Source organism: Hemicordylus capensis, chromosome 4 (genome assembly GCF_027244095.1).
Source record: "Hemicordylus capensis ecotype Gifberg chromosome 4, rHemCap1.1.pri, whole genome shotgun sequence".
Lineage (NCBI taxonomy): Eukaryota > Metazoa > Chordata > Lepidosauria > Squamata > Cordylidae > Hemicordylus > Hemicordylus capensis.
The window spans coordinates 177,973,176-177,993,856 of record NC_069660.1 but is presented as its reverse complement, the minus strand read 5'-3'; the positions used below and the strand labels follow the sequence as shown (position 1 = coordinate 177,993,856).

Genomic DNA, 20,681 nt, shown 5'->3' with positions numbered 1-20,681 from the left:
CAAAATCCATGCCTGCCTGCCTGCCTACTCAAACCCGTATAAGTCACTTGTAGAACACTGACTGATGCAAAGAGAAAAAGAAAAAGAAAGCAAGTTCTAGTAAGAACTAAATCAGCCTACTTTCCTATCACTGTCTCTACAACTGGACTAAATTTGATTCAAATCGAGGTTCATAAATTACATCTCTTGCACCACAAATGTTCATGTGTCTGCCATCTTGGATCTGGGTGGATTACATCATTACAAACTACACCATTGAGGTGTCCGTATGTGTCACTCACGGCAACTGTACCCAATTTGGTTCAAATGGATTAGGCAGTCCACAAATTAGCCTGCTTGTACCTCTGATGTTCACACAGCCGCCATTTTGAATTGGAGTGGATGACATCACCACACACCACACCATTAGGGCATCCCTATGTGTTTCTGCTGTAGCAAATTTGGTTGAAATCAGTTAAGAGGTTCACAAGTTAGCCCACTTGTGCCTCAAATGTTTACGCGTCCACCGTCTTGGATTGGGGTGGATGATGTCATCACAAACTACGCTGTTGAGGTGTCCCTGTGTGTCCCTACAACTGTACCCAATTTGGTCCATATTGGTCAAGGCATTGCAAAGTTGATGGGGGTGGGGAGAGACACATGGACAGACTCACACACAGACTCACACGCAGAATGTCAGGTAATCTCAAAAGTCTACTGGAAAGTAGGCTAAAAAGAGTAGGAACGACAACTCTCAAAAGTTCTGCCAGTTTCTAAAAGCTTCCCTGTCTGATCATCTAGATCAGGGATTCTCAACGTTGGGTCTCCAGATGTTATTGGACTTCAATTCCCATAATCCCCAACCAAAGGCCACTGGGGCTGGGCATTATGGGAGTTGAAGTCCAATGACATCTGGAGACCCAACATTGAGAGTCCCTGATCTAGACTAGCTTGAGGCTCACTAGCTGTGGTTGGACTACAACTCCCAACATTCCAGCTGTAATAAATTGTGGCTGGGAATGGTGGAATGATGGTAGTTGGAGAGCCTCAAGCTGACCACTCCTGATGTAGATGCAATTCTTACTACAAGCAACCAGGAGCTTTCCCAGACAGGCAGCTTTACTGCGGCAAGAAGTGCCTAAAGTTAAGCAGTTTTGAACACTACCCCAAAGTGCTACTTTTTAAATAACACATATAATGCACACAGTAACTGTGAATCATCAGAAGCAAAGCTGAAGTTTGCCATTGGCTGTATGAATAGCACCGTCTGTCACTGTCCTGACATCGCTGTAAATGGTTCTTACTCCCCCCAGCCTAAGTGTTGTGAAACTGCATTCAGTCTCCATTTGGAACAGTGCCTGGTGCCATGAGAGAATTGCCAGGGTAGTATAAGAAATACATAACCCAATAAGAAGCGTCTCCTCCTGTAAGATGCAAGTGCTCAGACCTTAAGTGGCGCCGCAGGGAAATGCTTGACTAACAAGCAGAAGGTTGCCGGTTCAAATCCCTGCTGGTATGTTCCCCATACTATGGGAAACACCTATATTGGGAAGCAGTGATATAGGAAGATGCTGAAAGGCATCATCTCATAGTGCGCGGGAGGAGGCAATGGTAAACCCCTCCTGTATTCTACCAAAGACACCCACAGGGTTCTGTGGGCGCCAGGAGTTGAAATCGACTCAACGGCACTCTTTACTTTTAAGTCTCTGCATGATGGACTGTTCTGATCTTGCCTCCTTCCAGTCACTCTCTTCTGAGAGCAGCTAGCCTGCTGTGTTCCTGCAGAGACACCACATAATTACCTTCCCTAGTGTGGAGGCTGCCTGTTGCATCTCAGCATGTGATACTAACCTGTTCTTGCCTCCTTTGAGAGAGAAGGCATGTCCATGTCAGTGATGTGCATGTGGTCCTGGCTGGTCCACAGATGCTCTGTTGAAATGCAGTTCATCTGTGTGGTACTGACAGAGGTGCATCTTCATGGTTTCTTACTTCATGTCTCAGAGCAGCCAGACCTGATATACAGGTGAAACTCAGAAAATTAGAATATCGTGCAAAAGTCCATTAATTTCAGTAATGCAAATTAAAAGGTGAAACTGATATATGAGACAGATGCATTACATGCAAAGCGAGATAAGTCAAGCCTTAATTTGTTATAATTGTGATGATCATGACGTACAGCTCATGAAAACCCCAAATCCACAATCCCAGAAAATTAGAATATTACATGGAACCAAAAAGACAAGGATTGAAGAATAGAACAATATCGGACCTCTGAAAAGTATAAGCATGCATATGTATTCAGTACTTGGTTTGGGCCCCTTTTGCAGCAATTACTGCCTCAATGCGGCGTGGCATGGATGCTATCAGCCTGTGGCACTGATGAGGTATTATGGAAGACCAGGATGCTTCATTAGCGGCCTTCAGCAATTCTGCATTGTTTGGTCTCATGTCTCTCATCCTTCTCTTGGCAATGCCCCATAGATTCTCTATGGGGTCAGGTCAGGCGAGTTTGCTGGCCAATCAAGCACAGTACACTGTATACTTTTCAGAGGTCCGATATTGTTCTATTCTTCAATCCTTGTCTTCTTGGTTCCATGTAATATTCTAATTTTCTCAGATTGTGGATTTGGGGTTTTCATGAGCTGTACGCCATGATCATCACAATTATAACAAATTAAGGCTTGACTTATCTCGCTTTGCATGTAATGCATCTGTCTCATATATCAGTTTCACCTTTTAATTTGCATTACTGAAATTAATGGACTTTTGCACGATATTCTAATTTTCCGAGTTTCACCTGTACCTTAGATTTATGTTTATAGAGAGAGCCAAGGCTGCCTATCCCTGCCACCGCCACCCCAGGAAAGTCTGAGAGTGTCTGCTTCCAGTGCTATCTATCAGGCTCAAAGAAACATATGACATCAAGGACAGACTCCTTTTGCTGTGCCTTCATTGCACAACCACTGAGTTTAAAAGGTGCAAGGTGCCATAGAGTAGATTTGAGCTAACACTGGGGGTGGGGTGGGGATTGCTTTTTGTTCCATCCTCCAGAACGTGCCCCTGCTTGGGCAATTTTGAGGGTATATGTGTGAAAGGAAGTAAAACAGTGCAGCTGGATCACATATACCTATGCTCCACTCTTCCCTCATGCCCCTCCTTGGCACCTGCTAGTGGCAGTGCTTCGAGTCTGGAATGAGCCTCTGGACAGCTCCTCTCAGCTGCTACTTTATGCCATTTTTTTCTTTTAAATAGGCCTTGCTCTGCCTAGGAGCAGTGAGGTCATTATGTAGCCTGGCTGCATCTTTCTTAGCATAAGAGCAAAGATGACTGACTACACGATATCACTGTTTCTTGGATGCAGACTAATATGAAAAAGATAGGCTTTGCAACCCCCAAAGTGTTGGCATGCCCAATATCCACATTTTGCATTAAAAGTGTTCAGCTCCAAATGTTTGGCACCAGTATCTGTTACAGAACAGTCTAATTCAAAGACGTACGGAAGGAAGAAAATAGCTGTGTTGATTTTGGTTTGTTCTAAATGCTTCTCCATCTCAAGGATATGTGATCTGTAGGCATCTAACAACATGGCAGAGTGAAGCGCTGCTTTCCAAGAGAGGCAAGCATTTTGAACACTCACTCATCAATAATCTGCTAAATGTTCACTTATTTAAAACAATGAATATCCTTTTCTCTCTGAACTCTGCTGTGTGTGCTAAACTACTCAATAAGGCTCTTCACATGAGCAGCCCTACCCAGGCTTGCACAGCCTTACCTAGGTTGCGCTGCTTGTGTGAAGCACCGGCATTGGGGCCCATCCTGGTGCAGCCCAAGCAGATGCAGAGCTGGGTGCCTAGAACGCCCGGCTCTCAGGGGAATCCCCCAATGCACCACGCTTGTCATGCAGTGCATTGTGAGATTTCTGGAGGCCAGGCAGCATTTCCCCAGCCTCCAGAATGCAGTGAGGCTTGCAAAAGTGGTGGCTGTTTGAGCGTGCGTGCCTTGAGACCACGCTGGATCATCTGGGGGAAAGGTAGGTGCTATCCTGCCTTCCCCTCTCCTGCTCTCTCCAGCGCTTTCATTTATCATGTGAACGACCCCATTCTATATTCCTGATGCATGTCACTTTCAAACAAGGTGAAAAAGGATAATTTGCAAACAGAAAACTAATTCATTTTACCAAATGGCATATTTTAAGTGGTCTGCAGGGAAGAAACACATTGAGCTGGGTCTCATGATCAGTTTGCTGAGCTGAGCGGGGTCTCAGCCCACTCTCCCCGCAGACGATCACAGTGGGAGCCCTGGGCAGCTGGATTGGCTGCCCACATGATTGCCGGCTCCATGACAGAGCCGGCGGGGGCCAATCGGCTCCCGGAAGCGCCAGCATGCCCTGCGCGCACGCGCAGGGCATGCTAGTGAGACCCCCTGAGCCGGGAGGTGGCTTTTTGCCTCCCCTCCAGGGGTCTCCTTGTGAGTAGCTGCTGCGTGGAGCTGCGCCACGGCTACTCACGATTTTTAAAAAAATGGGTTTGCAGAGCGCTCACTCCGCAAACCCGGTTTTAGGGGAGGGCTACTTGAGCAGGTTACCTGCTCTAGAACCACCGGGCTCGCAGCTGAGCCCGGTCGTTCACACAATTGCAGAAAATTGTGGGGCTAGCCCGATTTTCTGCAGTCGTGTGAATAGCCTCATTGTGTTCAGTTTTGTCTTGTTAAGTGAAAATGTTTGCACCGGCTGTGGTGTCTGAGAGAATCTGTGAGTTAACATAGTTTGAAGATGACACTGCAAGTTGGCATGACATACAGTAGATTGTTCTCCAAATGTTGCTGTTATTGGATCTCCTATGGCAATTCCAGCCACAGGGCACATAAAGATCTCATGAAAGAAGCTTAATTCAGAATGAACTGGTGTTTCAAAAGGTGACTAATGTGATCCTGTTCTTAGAATAGCTATGTAGTACACTGCTAAATGAAAGAGGAGCTAGTAGTGCCCAATGCCAAAGAAATGAGATTCTGAAATAGTATGGAGAATGATTTGCCTTGTTGGCAGCAGCTGCTATCATAACAACATGAGAACTGCTTCTTGGATCAGACAAAAGTAAACAGCATTCTGTTTGCAAAGGTAGCTAACCAGATGCCTCTGGAAGCTCACCAGCAAGGCATGATGGTGATAACCCTCCCTGTTCACCCCCGTCATGATTTATAGCTGCTGATAGGGCTGTCCTCCATGAATTTGTCAAATCTTTTTTTAAAAAAGCTATCTCACCTATTTGCCACTGCTACCTCTTTTGTTAGTGAATTCCACAAGTTAGTTGCATGCTGTGCAAATAAATTTTTTCTTTGTCAGTTCTGAACCTACTGCCAGCCAACCAATTTAATGGGATGACCGCCAAGTCCTGGTATTATGAGAGAGCAGACAATGCTTCCCTCTCTTCACAGTGTCTTCTTTCATGGCTCCCTCCCCATACTCTTACTGGCCAGTGCCAAACGTAATTGATTTGAAAAGGAAGTGAACATAGCTCTCATAGTAGAGCACATGCTTTGATTGTGGAAGGTCCCAGACTTAATCACGCACTGTTCGTTTAAAAAAAACCAACAGCAACCACCTTGGGTAGTAGGACTGAGAAGTAGTTGCATTTAACTGAAACCTTGGAGGGCCACTGCTAGTCAGAGGAAGCAATTCTGGGCTGGACCAATAGCCTGACTTCACAGAAGTCACTTTCATGAGTTTAGGAAATCTGGGATTATAGTGTGATCTTTATAGATTTTATGCATTCAGATCATCCTGGAAGAGTTTGTATGAACTCCATGCCAAAATCTTGCCTGCCTCATCTATGAGCCAACGTGTATAATATCCAACTCTTATATGCTAGCATCATTCAGTATGCTGCATACAATCTGGTCTCTAAAAACATTGTGCTCATGGTGGATGTCATAGGAACATTGGAAGCTGCCAGCGTGGTGTAGTGGTTAGAGTGCTGGACTAGGACCGGGGATACCTGAGTTCAAATCCCCATTCAGCCATAAAACTAGCTGGGTGACTCTGGGCCAGTCACTTCTCTCTCAGCCCAACCTACTTCACAGGGTTGTTGTGAAAGAGAAACTCAAGTATGTAGTACACCACTCTGGGCTCCTTGGAGGAAGAGTGGGATATAAATGTAGTAGTAGTAGTAGTAATAATAATAATAATACCATTGGTCCATCTAGCTCAGTATTGTCTACACAGACTGCAAGCAGCTTCTCCAAAGTTGCAGGCAGAAATCTCTCTCAGTCCTATCTTGGAGATGCCAGGGAAGGAACTTGGAACCTAGATGCTCTTCCCAGAGTGGCTCCATCCCCAGAGCAGCATATTTTACACGGCTCACACATCAAGTCTCCCATTCATATGCAACCAGGGTGGACCCTGCTTAGCTAAGGGGAAAATCATGCTTGCTACCACAAGGCCAGCTTTCCTCCCAGTAGACCTAGAGAAGGAACATGCTTAACTTTAGTGGGACTGTTCTTTTTTTCTTGGTTGGTACAGTGAGGTCCCAGGAATTTGCTTGTGGAAACTACTTTTTTACACACACACACACACACACACACACACACACACACACACACACACACTTCACAATATATTGTCATGTGACATGCCTCTGGGGGGGGCCCTCGAGGCGTGGGGGCCCCCAGGCAGCCGCCTCCCCTTGCCTAATAGTAGTTACGCCCCTGCTCCAGAGGGACTACAAGTCAGAACCCAGGATAGAACTTCATATATAGCCCTATTCAGATGTTATGCTATATAAATGCACAGATGTCTGCACACTTTGGACACGTGGACCTCATTATCTGTGGGGGTTCCGTTCTTGCCTACAACTGCAGATAACAAACCACGGGTAATGAAACCTTAAGTTAGTGGGAATTCGGGGGGTTAGGTTCTTCAAGGGAAAAAATGGCTTAAAGGTTAAAAACGAGGCAGAAATAAGTGAAAAAAGTACTTTACCACGCTTTCCAGCAATGTCCCCCCAAACCCACAATTCCCCTAATTTTCCATGAAAAATAATGGGGGAAATTGTCTGTTTTTAAAAGAGCCACAAAATGGTGGCTCTGTCCTGCAAAATGGTGGCTGGAAATGACATTGGAAGTTATTTCTGGCCACCCAGGAACCGTGGATAGGCACATTGTGCCTATTTTTAAAACTGCAGATAACAAGATTGGGTCTACATTGCCCGACCATGGATATGTGAAACTGCAGGTGCTGGGATTGTGGTTAATGAGGGCCACCTGTACATGCTTTTGTGTGAATGACTGTACCTGTGTTCATTAAAGCAATCACACTGGGTACAGGCCCCTCAGATGCACAATATGGATAGGAAGTGTACTGCTGTACATTTCAACATAATATTCAACACAACATGTGAATAGCTGTACGTGTGTACAGATCTGTACCTGGGTACACAGTACACTTGTATGAGTGTTGAACATAACATATGGGGCTTATGAAGGGCAGTCTTGATTTTCAAAGGCTAGTGTCATTAGAGGCAGGGAGCAGTTTAGTCCACACTCCAATGATGTCCTCAAGAGTACTAGTTTACTTCTCTCTTAAAAGTAAATGATAGCAATAGCCATTTAATCCTGTGATGAAAGATAAAGTGTGATCACTGTGGGGTACCTGTTTTGGTGAGGCCAGAAGATGCCCTTCATTCATCATTGAGTGTCCTGCCCTTTACTGACTCTGCAGAGGTTGCACTACATCTCTGTCTGTAAAGCGCACAGAAAATTGTATTGCACTCCCAAAAGGAGTGCAATACAATGTGCAAATCAATACTGTACCTCCCTCTCCGCTCTCTATATACTTTACTATATAGAAGTTATTTCCCCTCACATAACCCCCCAGTCATAATTCTAGGTCAGTTTTATATAAAACTAGGAGATACTAGAGAAAAAATGCACAAGGGGGAGATTCGTCACAAACCTAATTGCTTCAAGAATCTATGATGGCTCGAACATTTTTTTTGCAATTTCACAGAACATGTTTTTACTTTCCCATCCCCTCTGTATGCCACAACAGTCCTTTTTAGTGTGTGAAAGGCTTTGCCATTATCATAATTTGAGATTGCTGTGAGAGGCTTGTTGAAGTGTTTTGTTTGGAAAAAAATTCTCCCTCTGCAAACATCAGCTGTGCATGTTGAGTTAAATGAGGCATCCTGTGTGCAGATATGTACTGAAATCACCCCAGTCCAGGATTTCATATGCCAAGCTAGCCTCTGTGCAAAAGCCTGCTTGTGGAAGGGAAAATGTGTCTCTTTGAATCATCAGCAGGTGTGCATTGTGCTTCTTCATTGTCAGAGAGAGAAGTACTTCTGGGTCATCATCTCCCTTCCTCAACTTTGCATTAGCAGATTAAAAACATAAGAACAGCCCTGCTGGATCAGGCCCAAGGCCCAGCTAGTCCAGGATCCTGTTTGCCACTGGGAGCGTACAGGCAGGAGTTCAAGGCATGCCCTCTCTCTTGCTGTTACTTCCCTGCAACTGGTACTCAGAGGCATCCTGCCATTGAGGCCGGAGGTGGCCTATAGCCCTCCAACTAGTAGCCATTGATAGACCTCTCCTCCATGAAGTTATCCAAACCCTTCTTAAAGCCATTCAGGTTGTTGGCTGTCACCGCATCTCGTGGCAGAGAATTCCACAAGTTGATTATGCGTTGTGTGAAAAGGTACTTCCATATGTTGGTCCTAAATTACCTGGCAATCCCTGGACCATGCATTATTTTAGAGACCTCTATCATGTCTCCCTGCAGTCATCTTTTTTCTAGAATAAAAAGCCCCAGGTGTTTTAGCCTTGCCTCATAAGGAAGGTGTTTAGGCCCCTGGTCATCTTGGTTGCCCTCTTCTGCAGCTTTTCCAGTTCTGCAATGTCTTTTTTTAATGTGGTGACCAGAATTGTATGCAGTACTCCAGGTGTGGCCGCACCATAGTTTTGTATAAGGGCATTATAATATTAGCAGTTTTATAAAGAGCCCTATCATGGAATTGGCCTTTTCCACAGCTTCTGCACATTGAGTCGACACTTTCAATGAGCTCTCTGCCATGACCCCAAGATCCCTCTCCTGGTCAGTCACTTACAGCTCAGAACCCATCAGCGTATACTTGAAGTTGGGGTTTTTCGTCCCAGTGTGCATCACTTTGATGGTGCCAAATGTTCCATTATAGGCAAACATCACATGATAAAATTTATTTGGACTTTGCCAGTTTAGACTGCAGGTGGTAGTGGTGGAGATGGGTAGGGCTTGCATGTTTGAATGTTTCACTGCTGAAAAATACTGTACACAGAGAGAAGTAGCACATCAGGGTGGAGATGAGGCTAGAGTGTCCTACCTGGCATGCTGAGCTTGTCATGTAAGGAATTTTGTTTTGTCCTTAAATATGGAGGACCATCTCTGTCAGCCAATTATGTGATGTAGTTTATCCCACTGCTTCTTTTATGCACTGTAATTGCAGAGTCTCCTGTGGAATTAAATTCTTAACTTAATTTTAACTTCATTGCGGTCTGCTACCAATATTAAAAGCATCCTTGGATTAAGACATCTTAAAAAAAATCATCTCAATACCATTATACATAAATATGTATAATAAAGCAGCATAAGAAAAATGGAGAGCAATTCTTAATTCACCCGATGACGAATTCTACAAACTATAGCTCAAAACTGCACTACTTTGTATGTTATTTCATTATTATGGCCAGATAACAACTAAGTGATATAGAACCCTCCGAACTTCAGTAAATTTCCCTATCAGAGGCATTATTAGCTCTCTCTGTGAATCTCAACATAATTGACAGTATAGAAACACATGCTCAATAGATTCAGCTACATCAGCACCACTGGGGCATTTTTGTTCTTCATATATTTTAGCATATCTTCCTTCCAAAACTGCTGAGGGAAGGGCATCAGATCTTGCTCATATAAATGCTCTTCTATGTGATAGAATTACAAGAGATGTGAAGTAATTAGCCAATCTACTCCCCTGATTCTGGTGCCAGCTCTTACAGCGTTAAGGAATCCATGCTATATGGTTCTGTCTATCTCTATCTATTAGTCATTGCTTAACCATTGACTGGAATTAAAAACTATTTTCTCAGCAGAGTGCTTGGAGAAACTAGGCAATATGAGCTATTTATATACACACACAGGGAGAAGTGGTTCTGCATGTTAACATGAGAGAGCAAAATGTATCTTGTCATTCCAAGAAGTGGTTCATGCCAGTGAGAAAATTTTATCTATGTCTCCTGCAGTTTATTTACAGAATAAACAGAGACCAGGAAGGAGTAGATTTGCTGGATACGTTTGTTTTTTTTAATGAGAAAATCCAGAGTAGAGTCATACTGTTATTAGAACCAACTGCAATATAATCAGCATGCTTCCAAATGCTCCCGATCTCTTCTTCAGACTGATATAAGCAAAATGCAACAGGAACAAATATTTATATACCGCTTTTCAACAAAAGTTTCCAAAGAAGTTTACATAGACAAATAATACATAAGATGGATTCCTGTCCCCAAAGGGCTCACAATCTAAATAGAAACATAAGATAGACACCAGCAACGGTCACTGCAGGTACTGTGTTGTGAGTGGATAGGGCCAGTTACTCTCCCTTTGCTAAATAAAGAGAATCACCACATTAAAAAGGTGCCTCTTTGCCCAGTTAGCAGGGGCAAAACACAAGAGGGAGGGAGATAAATATGCACCTGATGGGAGAACCCCAAGGTCTGTAGTTCATAATAGTCTTAAGGATGGAGTTCAGCAGGTTTTAGGCAGACTTAATTAGATTTGCCTCTGCTAGGTGTGAAACAGATTTCAGTTGCTCTAGGGCAGAGCTGCACAAATTTGGCCCTCCAACTCCTTTTGGACTGCAAGTCCCATAATTCCCAGCCACAGTGGCCAATAGTCAGGGTTATGGAAGTTGCAGGCCAGCATTTGTAGGAGGGCTGAAAGGCAGCCTTATTAATTAATTAATTAATTAATTAATTATACTGCCCAGAACGCGAGTTCTCCGCGTGGTCAAGACAATAAAAACCAATAAAAGGATTAACACAGAATTAAAAGCCTGGGTGAACAAATGCGTCTTGACTGCCTTTTTAAAAGTTGTAAGAGATGGGGAGGCTCTTATTTCAGCAGGAAGTGTGTTCCAAAGCCTCGGGGCAGCAATGGAGAAGGCCCGTCCCTGAGTAGCAACCAGATGAGCCTGTGGCAACTGCAGACGAACCTCTCCCAATGATCTCAACGGGCGGTATGGTTCATAGAAAAGAAGGCGTTCTCTTAAATACCCAGGACCCAAGCTTTTTAGAGCTTTATAGGTTATAACCAAAACCTTGTACTTTGCCTGGAAACTTATCGGCAGCCAGTGTAGATCTTTTAAGATGGGAATGATATGGTCTCTCCGAGAGGACCCAGAGACCAATCTGGCTGCTGCATTCTGGACTAACTGCAGTTTCCGGACTATGTACAAAGGCAGCCCCACATAGAGTGCATTGCAGTAGTCAAGTCTGGAGGTGACCAGCAGATGTACTACTGTTCTGAGGTCATTTATCTCAAGAAATAGACTCAGCTGGCATATCAGCCGAAGCTGATAAAAGGCACTTCTGGCCACTGCCTCAACCTGGGACACGAGGCAGAGTTGTGTGTCCAGAAGCACCCCCAGACTGCATACCTGTTCCCTCTGGGGAAGTGTGACCCCATCCAGAATGGGCAGATCAAAATCATCTCCTGACCCTGCACAATAAGTATCTCTGTCTTATCTGGATTCAGCTTCAGCTTGTTACCTCTCATCCAGCCCATCACTGCCTCCAGGTAGGCATTTAGGGAGGTTCTGCCTTCTCCTGAGGATGCTGACATGGAGAAATAGATTTGGGTGTCATCAGTATACTGATAACACCCTGCACCAAATCTCCTGATGATCTCTCCCAGCGGTTTCATGTAGATGTTAAACAACATCGGAGACAATATGGAGCCTTGAGGGACACCATACCGAAGTTCAGTTTTTTCACCATCTGGAATCTGCCCGAGAGATAAGAGTGGAACCACTGCAAAGCAGTGCCTCCCACCCCTAACACCCTCAGATGCTATATAATGTGCTTGAATAGCCATGGAAAGTAGGATTAAAATATTCTGGGTTAGTCCAATGGTTTAATTAGTCCAGTATCCTTTATTTGACAGAGGCCAAATCTGGAATTTATATCTTAATAGCAATAGATATTGCTAGAGTACCAGTTTCTGCAATTTGTGTTGTCATTTGAATTCTTAAGACGTTAGGGACACCCTAAGTGTTTGAATGGATAGCTGTTGATATTGTCTAAGGATGTTACAAATAAGCCTAGTCTCTTTGGTACTTACTGAGCCCTTTCTAGCGATCTGGGAGAAGGGCTCAAAGGGGCGAGGGAAGGAAGCCTCAAACAGCTTACACTCTCTGAAGACAATCCTCTTCTTGTCGGGGGGCCAGAGTGGCTGCCCAGACAATTGCCAGCTTCTGCCGGAAGCTCAGAGTATCAGGGTGCCGGGACGTGTCACCCCGCATCGCCCTGCCCCCTAGAACTCCCATAACACACTGCGTGAGTGTGTGGTGCATTATTTGGATCCCCCCCCCCCCCCGCCGAAACCAGCTGGGAGCCACAAAGTCTCCCAGCTGGCAGACAATCAGTAAAATGGGATTAGGAGAGCGCTCACTCTCCTAACCATGTTGGGTGGCTCTGGAGGCGGGTTTGCCACTGAGGCACCTCTGGGATCGGGCATGATTCTGGCGGTATACATGCATGGTACACACGTGCGTGGTACACATGCGCTTCCTTAGCCCGGTTTTGTCTGCGCATGTGAATAGCTTCATTCTGTTTGATATTTCCACTTCTGGTGAAATATTGCATGGGGTTCTCAGCCATCTAAAGGCAGTTGATTAATTGTATCAGATTTACTTTACGGATTAAATGATGAAATCTGCATAAATTTGCATTAAATAAAATAATACAACTGATAATATAAAATAATACAACTTTATAGATGATGCATTCATGTCTTACAACAGACACCTTCTTCTTCTTCTTCTTCTTCTTCTTCTTCTTCTTCTTCTTCTTCTTCTTCTTCTTCTTCTTCTTCTTCTTCTTATTTTGATTTCTATACCGCCCTTCCAAAAATGGCTCAGAGTGGTTTACACAGAGAAATAACAAATAAATAAGATGGCTCCCTTTCCCCAAAGGGCTCACATTCTAAAACGAAACATAAGATAGACACCAGCAACAGTCACTGAGGGTACTGTGCTGGTTGTGGATATGGCCAGTTACTCTCCCCCTGCTAAATAAAGAGAATCACCACAGTAAAAGGTGCCTCTTTGCCCAGTTAGCAGGGGCTTTTAGAAGGAGTATTACCTTTTGTTTGAGAGAGAGAAGAGAAAGTGTTTTTTAAATGATATACCTACCACCCACACTGTGTACGTTTCCATATTAAAATAATTAACAGGCTTTTAAAAAGCTTCTATGGAGTTAATCAGAGATACCTTATTAGTTTATCAGAGCTTTTTTAATGGATTAATCTAACCAATTAAACAAGTAAACATTGCAGCCCTTGTTATAATCCAGCTCTATCCCAAGAAAGCTGGGAAGAGCAAGTGGACAGCTACATGCCCTGGGCCACATGGTCTTGTAGCCCATTGAGGGACATAGCACTCCTTCAGAAGACAGAGCTGCAGTGACTGGGATCTTGCAGAGGGTAGATATAAGTTTATTCGGTCACTGACCAGTAAATCTTGACAGAGGGCTTGAAGTTTAGGGATGCTCTTTTTATTGGGCTCTTTTAAAATGGTCTAAGCATAACAGAACTGTTCTAAAGACAAGGTAAATAGTGTGTTTAGACTTATTAGGAGGAGTAAAGCAGCCTAGAGTTGCTTTCTTAAAATAATTTAGATCTCCTTCTGTCCACCAAGTTTAAGCTATATTATGAAACATATAAAATGACTTCTGCTGAAAAATGGATAAATTCTACAGGGTTAGAATAACCAGGAAATCTGTACCCTTTTATAAGCCACATATTATGATACTATAATTTTGATGATTTGAAATTGTGAACAGCCCAGAGACGCAGTTTTTGGGCAGCATAGAATTTTTAAAAAATAAATAATTAAAAGGGGGATGGAATCATAATCCTTGTGCAAGGCTGGTTTCCCCCCAGTCTGAAAAAATGCTAATTAAGTGGAATCCAGAGCTTTCTCTATAAAAATGCTTATTGCAACAATTAACAAACAAGAAAGAAAGATGTGCTTGGTGATGTGTCTTCATGGAGGAGCAAAGGATTAATGTTCTTGAAGGGGTTTATTGGAAAAGATACTGTTGTATCTTATGAACAAGTAATGGCCAGGAATATATTCCACAGCTATTGCAATATTTTCTAGTCAGACAGTGTATTTTGGCAGTGATTTGAAAATATGGTCCTCGTGAGTAGGAATGAGTATGAAACGGATTTTGAATTTCAAGTTCAAAACAAAGCAGAGATGGCTGAAATGTTTCATCAAAACAGCAGCCTGACGACAACCTATTCTCTCAACATCAGCTCCCCACCCACTCCTCAGAGACTGAGCAACTACCTCTTACCTGCTTTTCAATAGGGCTGTGCAAACTGGTTCGAGGTTCAGGTTCAGGGGTTCGGGTTAGAACCGAACCATCCCCTGGTCCGGCTGGACCGAACTGAACCCCCCCTCCCCAGTTCGCGAATTTTAAAAAATTTTTTTTAAAAAAAAATCCTGCCCACTCAGGCCTGCAATAAACAGTTCGGTGGCCATTTGGGAGGCTGCCGTGCATGCACAAATGGCCTCTGCCATTTTGTTTTTGGTGGCCATTTTTAATTTTTTAATTAAAAATAATGGCTACCACGCATGCTCAAATGGTCCCTGTGAGGCCCTAAGCCTTGCCAGACCTCACGGAGGCCATTTGAGCATGCACGGCAGCCTCCAAAATGGCGGACCGAACTGGACCAGTCAGGTTCGGGTGCAGTTCACACCTGAACCAAACCGGGCCAGCCGGTTCTGTGCACACCCCTACTTTTCAAATGACCTGAGATCAAACTATGCAGGTCTTTGCCTAGCACAAATGACTGCCAGACTTAACCTCGTAATTCTAAATGGCTCATTTGCAGGTTATGATCAAGGGGAATTTACCTATCTATCCGGCTCCAAAACAACTACCATCAGTTACATTGCTATTTCCGGGAACTTGCTTCCTTTTGTCAAGAACTTTAAGGTCATACCTCACCTAGATTTCTTTCTGATCTCCCTTCAGTTAGCGTCTTTTACCCAATAGTTCCGCTTGGAGACCTGATGCACTCCCACTTATCTACCTTTTGGTCAAGGCAGGTTTTGTGCCAAATGGACCCCTCAGCTTGAACAAACATTAAAGGAGCTGCTTGCCATGGAATCTTTCCAGAGCTACCAGCGAAGTGGCACCTACCTCCGCCCCCCCCCCCCCGCTGTGACCTATGATGACCTAGTGCATGAGCTACAAAAGCATCTAAACAGAAAGGCCGACTCTTCCTCCAAACCATGGTTTGATAAGGACACTGTAGAAGCCAAGAAAGCCCTTATCCCTACCTATCATATCCACAAATCTAGTACAGGAGCAGATGCCACAATAGTCCTCCCACACCTTTTACACCTCAGGAGACAATACAAACATCTACTAGCACTCAAGAAAAGAGAGGCTACGAAGGCCACCTGGTCTCATCTCATCCAGGTGGTCAAAGCAAAGGACTTGGCCACATTCTGGTACATCACAGCCAATCCCATCAGCAATGGTATGACTCAGGTGGACTCTTATATCCCTCCAGTGATCTGGGAATTGCATTTCAGATTTTGTACCGGATATAAAAGATCAGTCCAGTTGGCCACCACTCACTACAGCTGAGGTTGAGTCTCTTGTCTCCCAATCTAGAGCAGGGAAGGCCTTCGGGGAAGACCTTATCCCTCTGGAGCTTATAAAAAATAACTTAGAGTGGTGGGGCCCCAGTTCTGGCCTCGCTATTTACCTGTTTTGACTCTCATGGCCGCATTCCCAAGGATTGGGGGCTGGCGATCATCGTCCCCTTATTCAAAAAGGGAAGAAAGGATGACCCTGACAGTTACAGGCTCATTAGTTTGCTCAACACTTTCAGCAAGCTGTACGCTAGACATCTACATGGGAAACTTAAGGACTGGTTAGAGCAAGAAAATCTGCTTGCAGACAAGCAAGTCGGCTTTAGGGAAGGTAGATCCACAACTGACCAATGCCTGGTGCTCCAGCACTGCATTGAAAAGTACTCCTCCAACAGTTATGCTCCCTTTACGGTCCCTTTTCATAGATCTTAAGTCCACATTTGATTCCATCTCCCAAGCTATGGGAGAAGTTGCAATCTTCCTCAATTGATCATCGCCTGCTCTATCTAATCCACAGCCTCCACACAGACACAACTCTCAAGGTAAGATGTAGCCCTCAAGGTCACCTTACGAACCCTGTCCCAACACAGAAAGGAGTCAAACAGGGATGCATCCTGGTCTCGCTTCCTTTCAATTTCTACATCAATGACATGGTGAGCCACCTTAGTAACCCAGGTTTCTATTTCCCCAAGCTGGCTGAAAGAAGCATTTCCACCCTACTCTATGCCGATTATGCCGCAATCCTCTCAAGGACCCTTATAGGCCTCAGGCTGTTAATGGCTCTAGCTCAGTGTTGCAAGAGCAAACAACTTGAAATAAATTTTGTATTTGTATTCTTGTGCTTGTCTGGGACCATAATAAAGATTGATTGATTGATTGATTGGGTGGGAAATGCCAGGTTATGAAGTTATGACACAGAGTACATAATCCTACATGTAATGGTTGAGAGAGGGAGAGCATGACCCAAAGGTTCTGCTTTTGGCGACATCTCCATGTTGGGCACAACCTGTAGCTCCATCATGAAATTATAACCACTACATGTTGTCTTTGTTTAAACGTTAAGTATGCATGAAGTTCTCAGTTTCACGTTTGTGGAGACAAACAGAAACCTGGGATTTAACTTCATGAATAATGGAAATGTAGAAATCTTCATTCCTGTAGGTTTAGAAGGTAAACCTTATGGAAGGAGATCTGGTCTTGTGATACCAAGCTTGAATTGTCCACTTTGCTAAGCAGGGTCCACCCTGGTTTGCATTTTAATGGGAGACATGTGTGAGCACTGTAAAATATTCCCGTCAGGGGATGAGGCCACTCCGGGAAGAGCATCTAGGTTTCAAGTTCCCTGTCTGACTTTTCCAAGATAGGGCTCAGGGAGACTCCGGCCTACAACCTTGTAGAAGCCACTGCCAGTCTGTGCAGTAGACAATATTGAGCTAGATGGATGGTCTGACTTGGTATAAGACAGCTTCCTATGTTCCTGTGTAATAAACCATCCTTTTGGATGTCATATTAATGGGTAACTTCCCTTCTGTATAGAGGTAATTGTTTTAGGAAAGCAACAGGCACAACTTGATCCCTGACTGGTATAGTAGTAGTATCCCCAGTTCGTGTTTCAATAGCTTGATAGTCATACAAACATGATGAAGGGGAGGTGGGGCCTTGTTCTAGAGAGAAGTCTCTTGTTAGGTGGCAGAGCCTGGAGTCAGTATAATAAAACAAGTGAATAAAAGCCTATTCACAAGCAGGGAATATTTACACTAGTGCTTGAGAGGAGACAACATTTTTCAAAGAACTTGAAATAGCAAGGCAATACTGTGGGGCAGTCGATAGGCCTTGCACTATTATTATTTCTTCTTCTTCTTCTTCTTCTTCTTCTTCTTCTTCTTCTTCTTCTTCTTCTTCTTCTTCTTCTTCTTCTTCTTCTTTAATATGATTTATTATTTTATATCAGAGCGTCACAGAATATGGTGCTTCACAGAGTAGCATAAGCGAGAAAGACAGAAGCCTTAAACTCTAAATATTGTGAGGGAAAGAAGCTCCAAAACTTGGAAGATTATTTATTTATTTGGCCACAAGCAGACTTCAGTAGGTACTGTTCTTGCAAGTGTCAAGCCTAAAAGTACCCATGTCTGTTGCAGTTGCATTGATTACACTTCTGGGGACTAGTTTAAGCTTTTCAAAGGTATCAGTACTACAAAACCTGCAAAACTGGTTTGGCCTGGATCCACTATCCCCTCTTCTGTGTGAACTGTAAATAACTCTGCATGGAAAGGGGGCGAACATTTCTTCTGAGAGCAGCTTGTTGTAACTCATAGAGGCGAGTCTCACGATCAGTGAGACTCGCTGGGAAGGGATCTGCAGGGAGAGCAGGCTTAGCACGCTCTCTCCACAGATGAGCAGGAAAGCAGCCCTGGGCAGCCGGATCAGCCACCCACATGACTGCCAGCTCCATCAGGAGCCAGCAGGGGCTGTGGTGATCGGGGGCCACGTGGACCACGGAAGTTCCAGGATGCCCCGTGCAAGCGTGTAGGGCCCCCAGGGCCAGGAGGCTTGTTTTAGCCTCCCAGTGGGGGTCTCCTTGTGTGTTGCCACGCCGCGGAGCTGCACCGTGGCAACCCACTACAGAAAAGACAGGGTCAGTGGAGCACTCGCTCCACTAACCTTGTCTAAGGGGAGGGGGAATTAGGAGGGTTTGCTGCCAGGAGCCGCGTGACTCCTGTGGCAGCAGACGATCATGCAAAAGCAGTCTAGGATCCCTTAGCCTGCTTTTGCCCGATCGTGAGAATCTCCCCTTGACTTTGCAGGGCGGGGGAGGCTGTTCCTGGAACGAGCAGCTGAATATGTGAGCAGACTCACATTGCTTCAGATTCATAGCATTTCTGTTTCACAGTAGATTCACAGCACTTCAGACTCACATCCCGCCCCATGTCAGGATGCAAAAAATGTGTAGTGTGGTCAGTATCATCCCCTCTTCTGAGATACTTCCTCTAACACTTCCTGGTTTGGTTCTAATATTGCTATTAGAAGCAATGGTTAGGGGTGCCTTGATAATGTGCAAAACTACAAGTTTTCAGTAATAAAAAGGGCACACAGCATGCAACCTTAGAAAGAAGGCTGACTGATCTCCAGAAAGCAAATACACAGCAATAAGTAGTGTTTGGGGTTCAAAATGCAGAAGATTCTTTGCTTGATTTTGTGATGATGGTGGGCATCTAGGAAACTATGAAGACTACAAAAAAATAAAGCAAGAACTGGAGACATACAGTAAAATAATAGTGTTACTGCCTGGTAGAAGTCTGGATTAGTTTCACTGTTATGTTTTTTATGCTTAGATTCTGGCAAATGTTATCATTTTTATCTGTGGGAACCTCGCAGGAGCATACCACAAGCAACTGATGGAACTCGCTCTGCAGCAGACATATCAGGACACCTGCAACTGCATCAAGTCACGCATCAAGCTGGAGTTTGAGAAGCGGCAGCAGGTAAAGCTCTGCTCAGAATTTCATAGACCCTTCTTTTTCTCCAGTCCTTTGTTTTCTCTTGAATGTGCTAAAATGCTTATTGATCAGGAAGGAGTGAAGAAAGGCTCTTCAGAAGAAGCCTATTTAAGGCTGCTGTTTGTTGCAATTTACAACTTGAATGTAGAGGAAATGGGATCATTACCACCATCCTTACGCCTTTCCCTCTACTTCCTTTGGCTTATCATAAAGGAAGGAGAAAGATAAAAGACACATTCGGTTATTTTGTCACCAGAGTTCTTATGGTATGATCTGTTGCTGTGATATTCCTGTGAACATCACCCTGTATGCTAAAGAGCTGGATCATGCATTGTTGAGGAGTATCCTCTAAAAGTAATATGCATAGACTCTTCACAGATAAACCAGAATCTTAACGGAAGGACCCTGTGATTTATAGAAGTATTGAGATAATTTAATAAGACTGTCTTTTATGACAACAGAAAACTGAAGTTCTTTTTTAGCTAAATTCAGGAGTCTATACTGTACTAAAAATCAATAAATTAAAAATGTACTCAGACAGTCCAAATTCTGTAATAATAATATTTATATTTATTTGGTTTCTATACCGCCCTTCCAAAAATGGCTCAGGGTGGTTTACACAGAGAAATAATAAATAAATAAGATGGCTCCCTGTCCCCAAAGGGCTCACAATCTAGAAAGAAACATAAGACAGACACCAGCAACAGTCACTGGAGGTACTATGCTGGGGGTGGATAGGGCCAGTTACTCTCCCCCTGCTAAATAAAGAGAATCACCACATTAAAAGGTGCCTCTTTGCCAAGTTAGGAGGGGTAACTAGTATAGTTCATGAAGTATAGTTCATTAAATTAAATACGCATAGTAGAAGCATGAATACATAACTTTCTATACATGCATAAGAGAGCAAAGTGGATTTGTATTTAAAAATTGCTGGATTTAAAACAGGATTAGACACATTCATGGAGGCTTGGCTTTGGCTGTTGCATATCTGCCAACATGTCCCAATTTTCTCATTAAAGTGAATGGGAAATGAGGGACATGTTGGCAGGTATGCAACAGCCAAAGCAAAGACCCAGAAGCATTTAGAGCCAGGCCAGGAAACAGGGCCTGCATGTGTGGAACTTTGCTGGTACCTGGCAGGATTGTTTCAGCCTACTCTTTCAGTCTCAAATCGCTCACTACAGTGGACAGCAGATCAGGTTGTTGCTGGTTCTCATCCTGGCTGTTCCTGATCCTCTGTCGGAATTCTTCCTAGTCTGTTTGCCCTTCAGTTTCTCCTAATCTGTCT

The 20,681-nt window shown here is 44.0% G+C and overlaps 1 protein-coding gene across 4 annotated transcripts in view; it reads left to right on the top strand.

Annotated features, from left to right (window-relative positions):
* ADCY2 (adenylate cyclase 2) overlaps positions 1 to 20,681 on the top strand; it is a 193,363-nt gene that overhangs the window by 72,449 nt on the left and 100,233 nt on the right. For 3 of the 4 annotated variants that reach the window (XM_053243793.1, XM_053243792.1, XM_053243791.1), the window contains exon 4: positions 19,229 to 19,378. In XM_053243793.1, coding sequence (XP_053099768.1) covers positions 19,229 to 19,378 — 150 coding nt within the window. The remainder of the gene's footprint in view (positions 1 to 19,228; positions 19,379 to 20,681) is intronic. The other variant, XM_053243794.1, reaches the window with a different exon arrangement.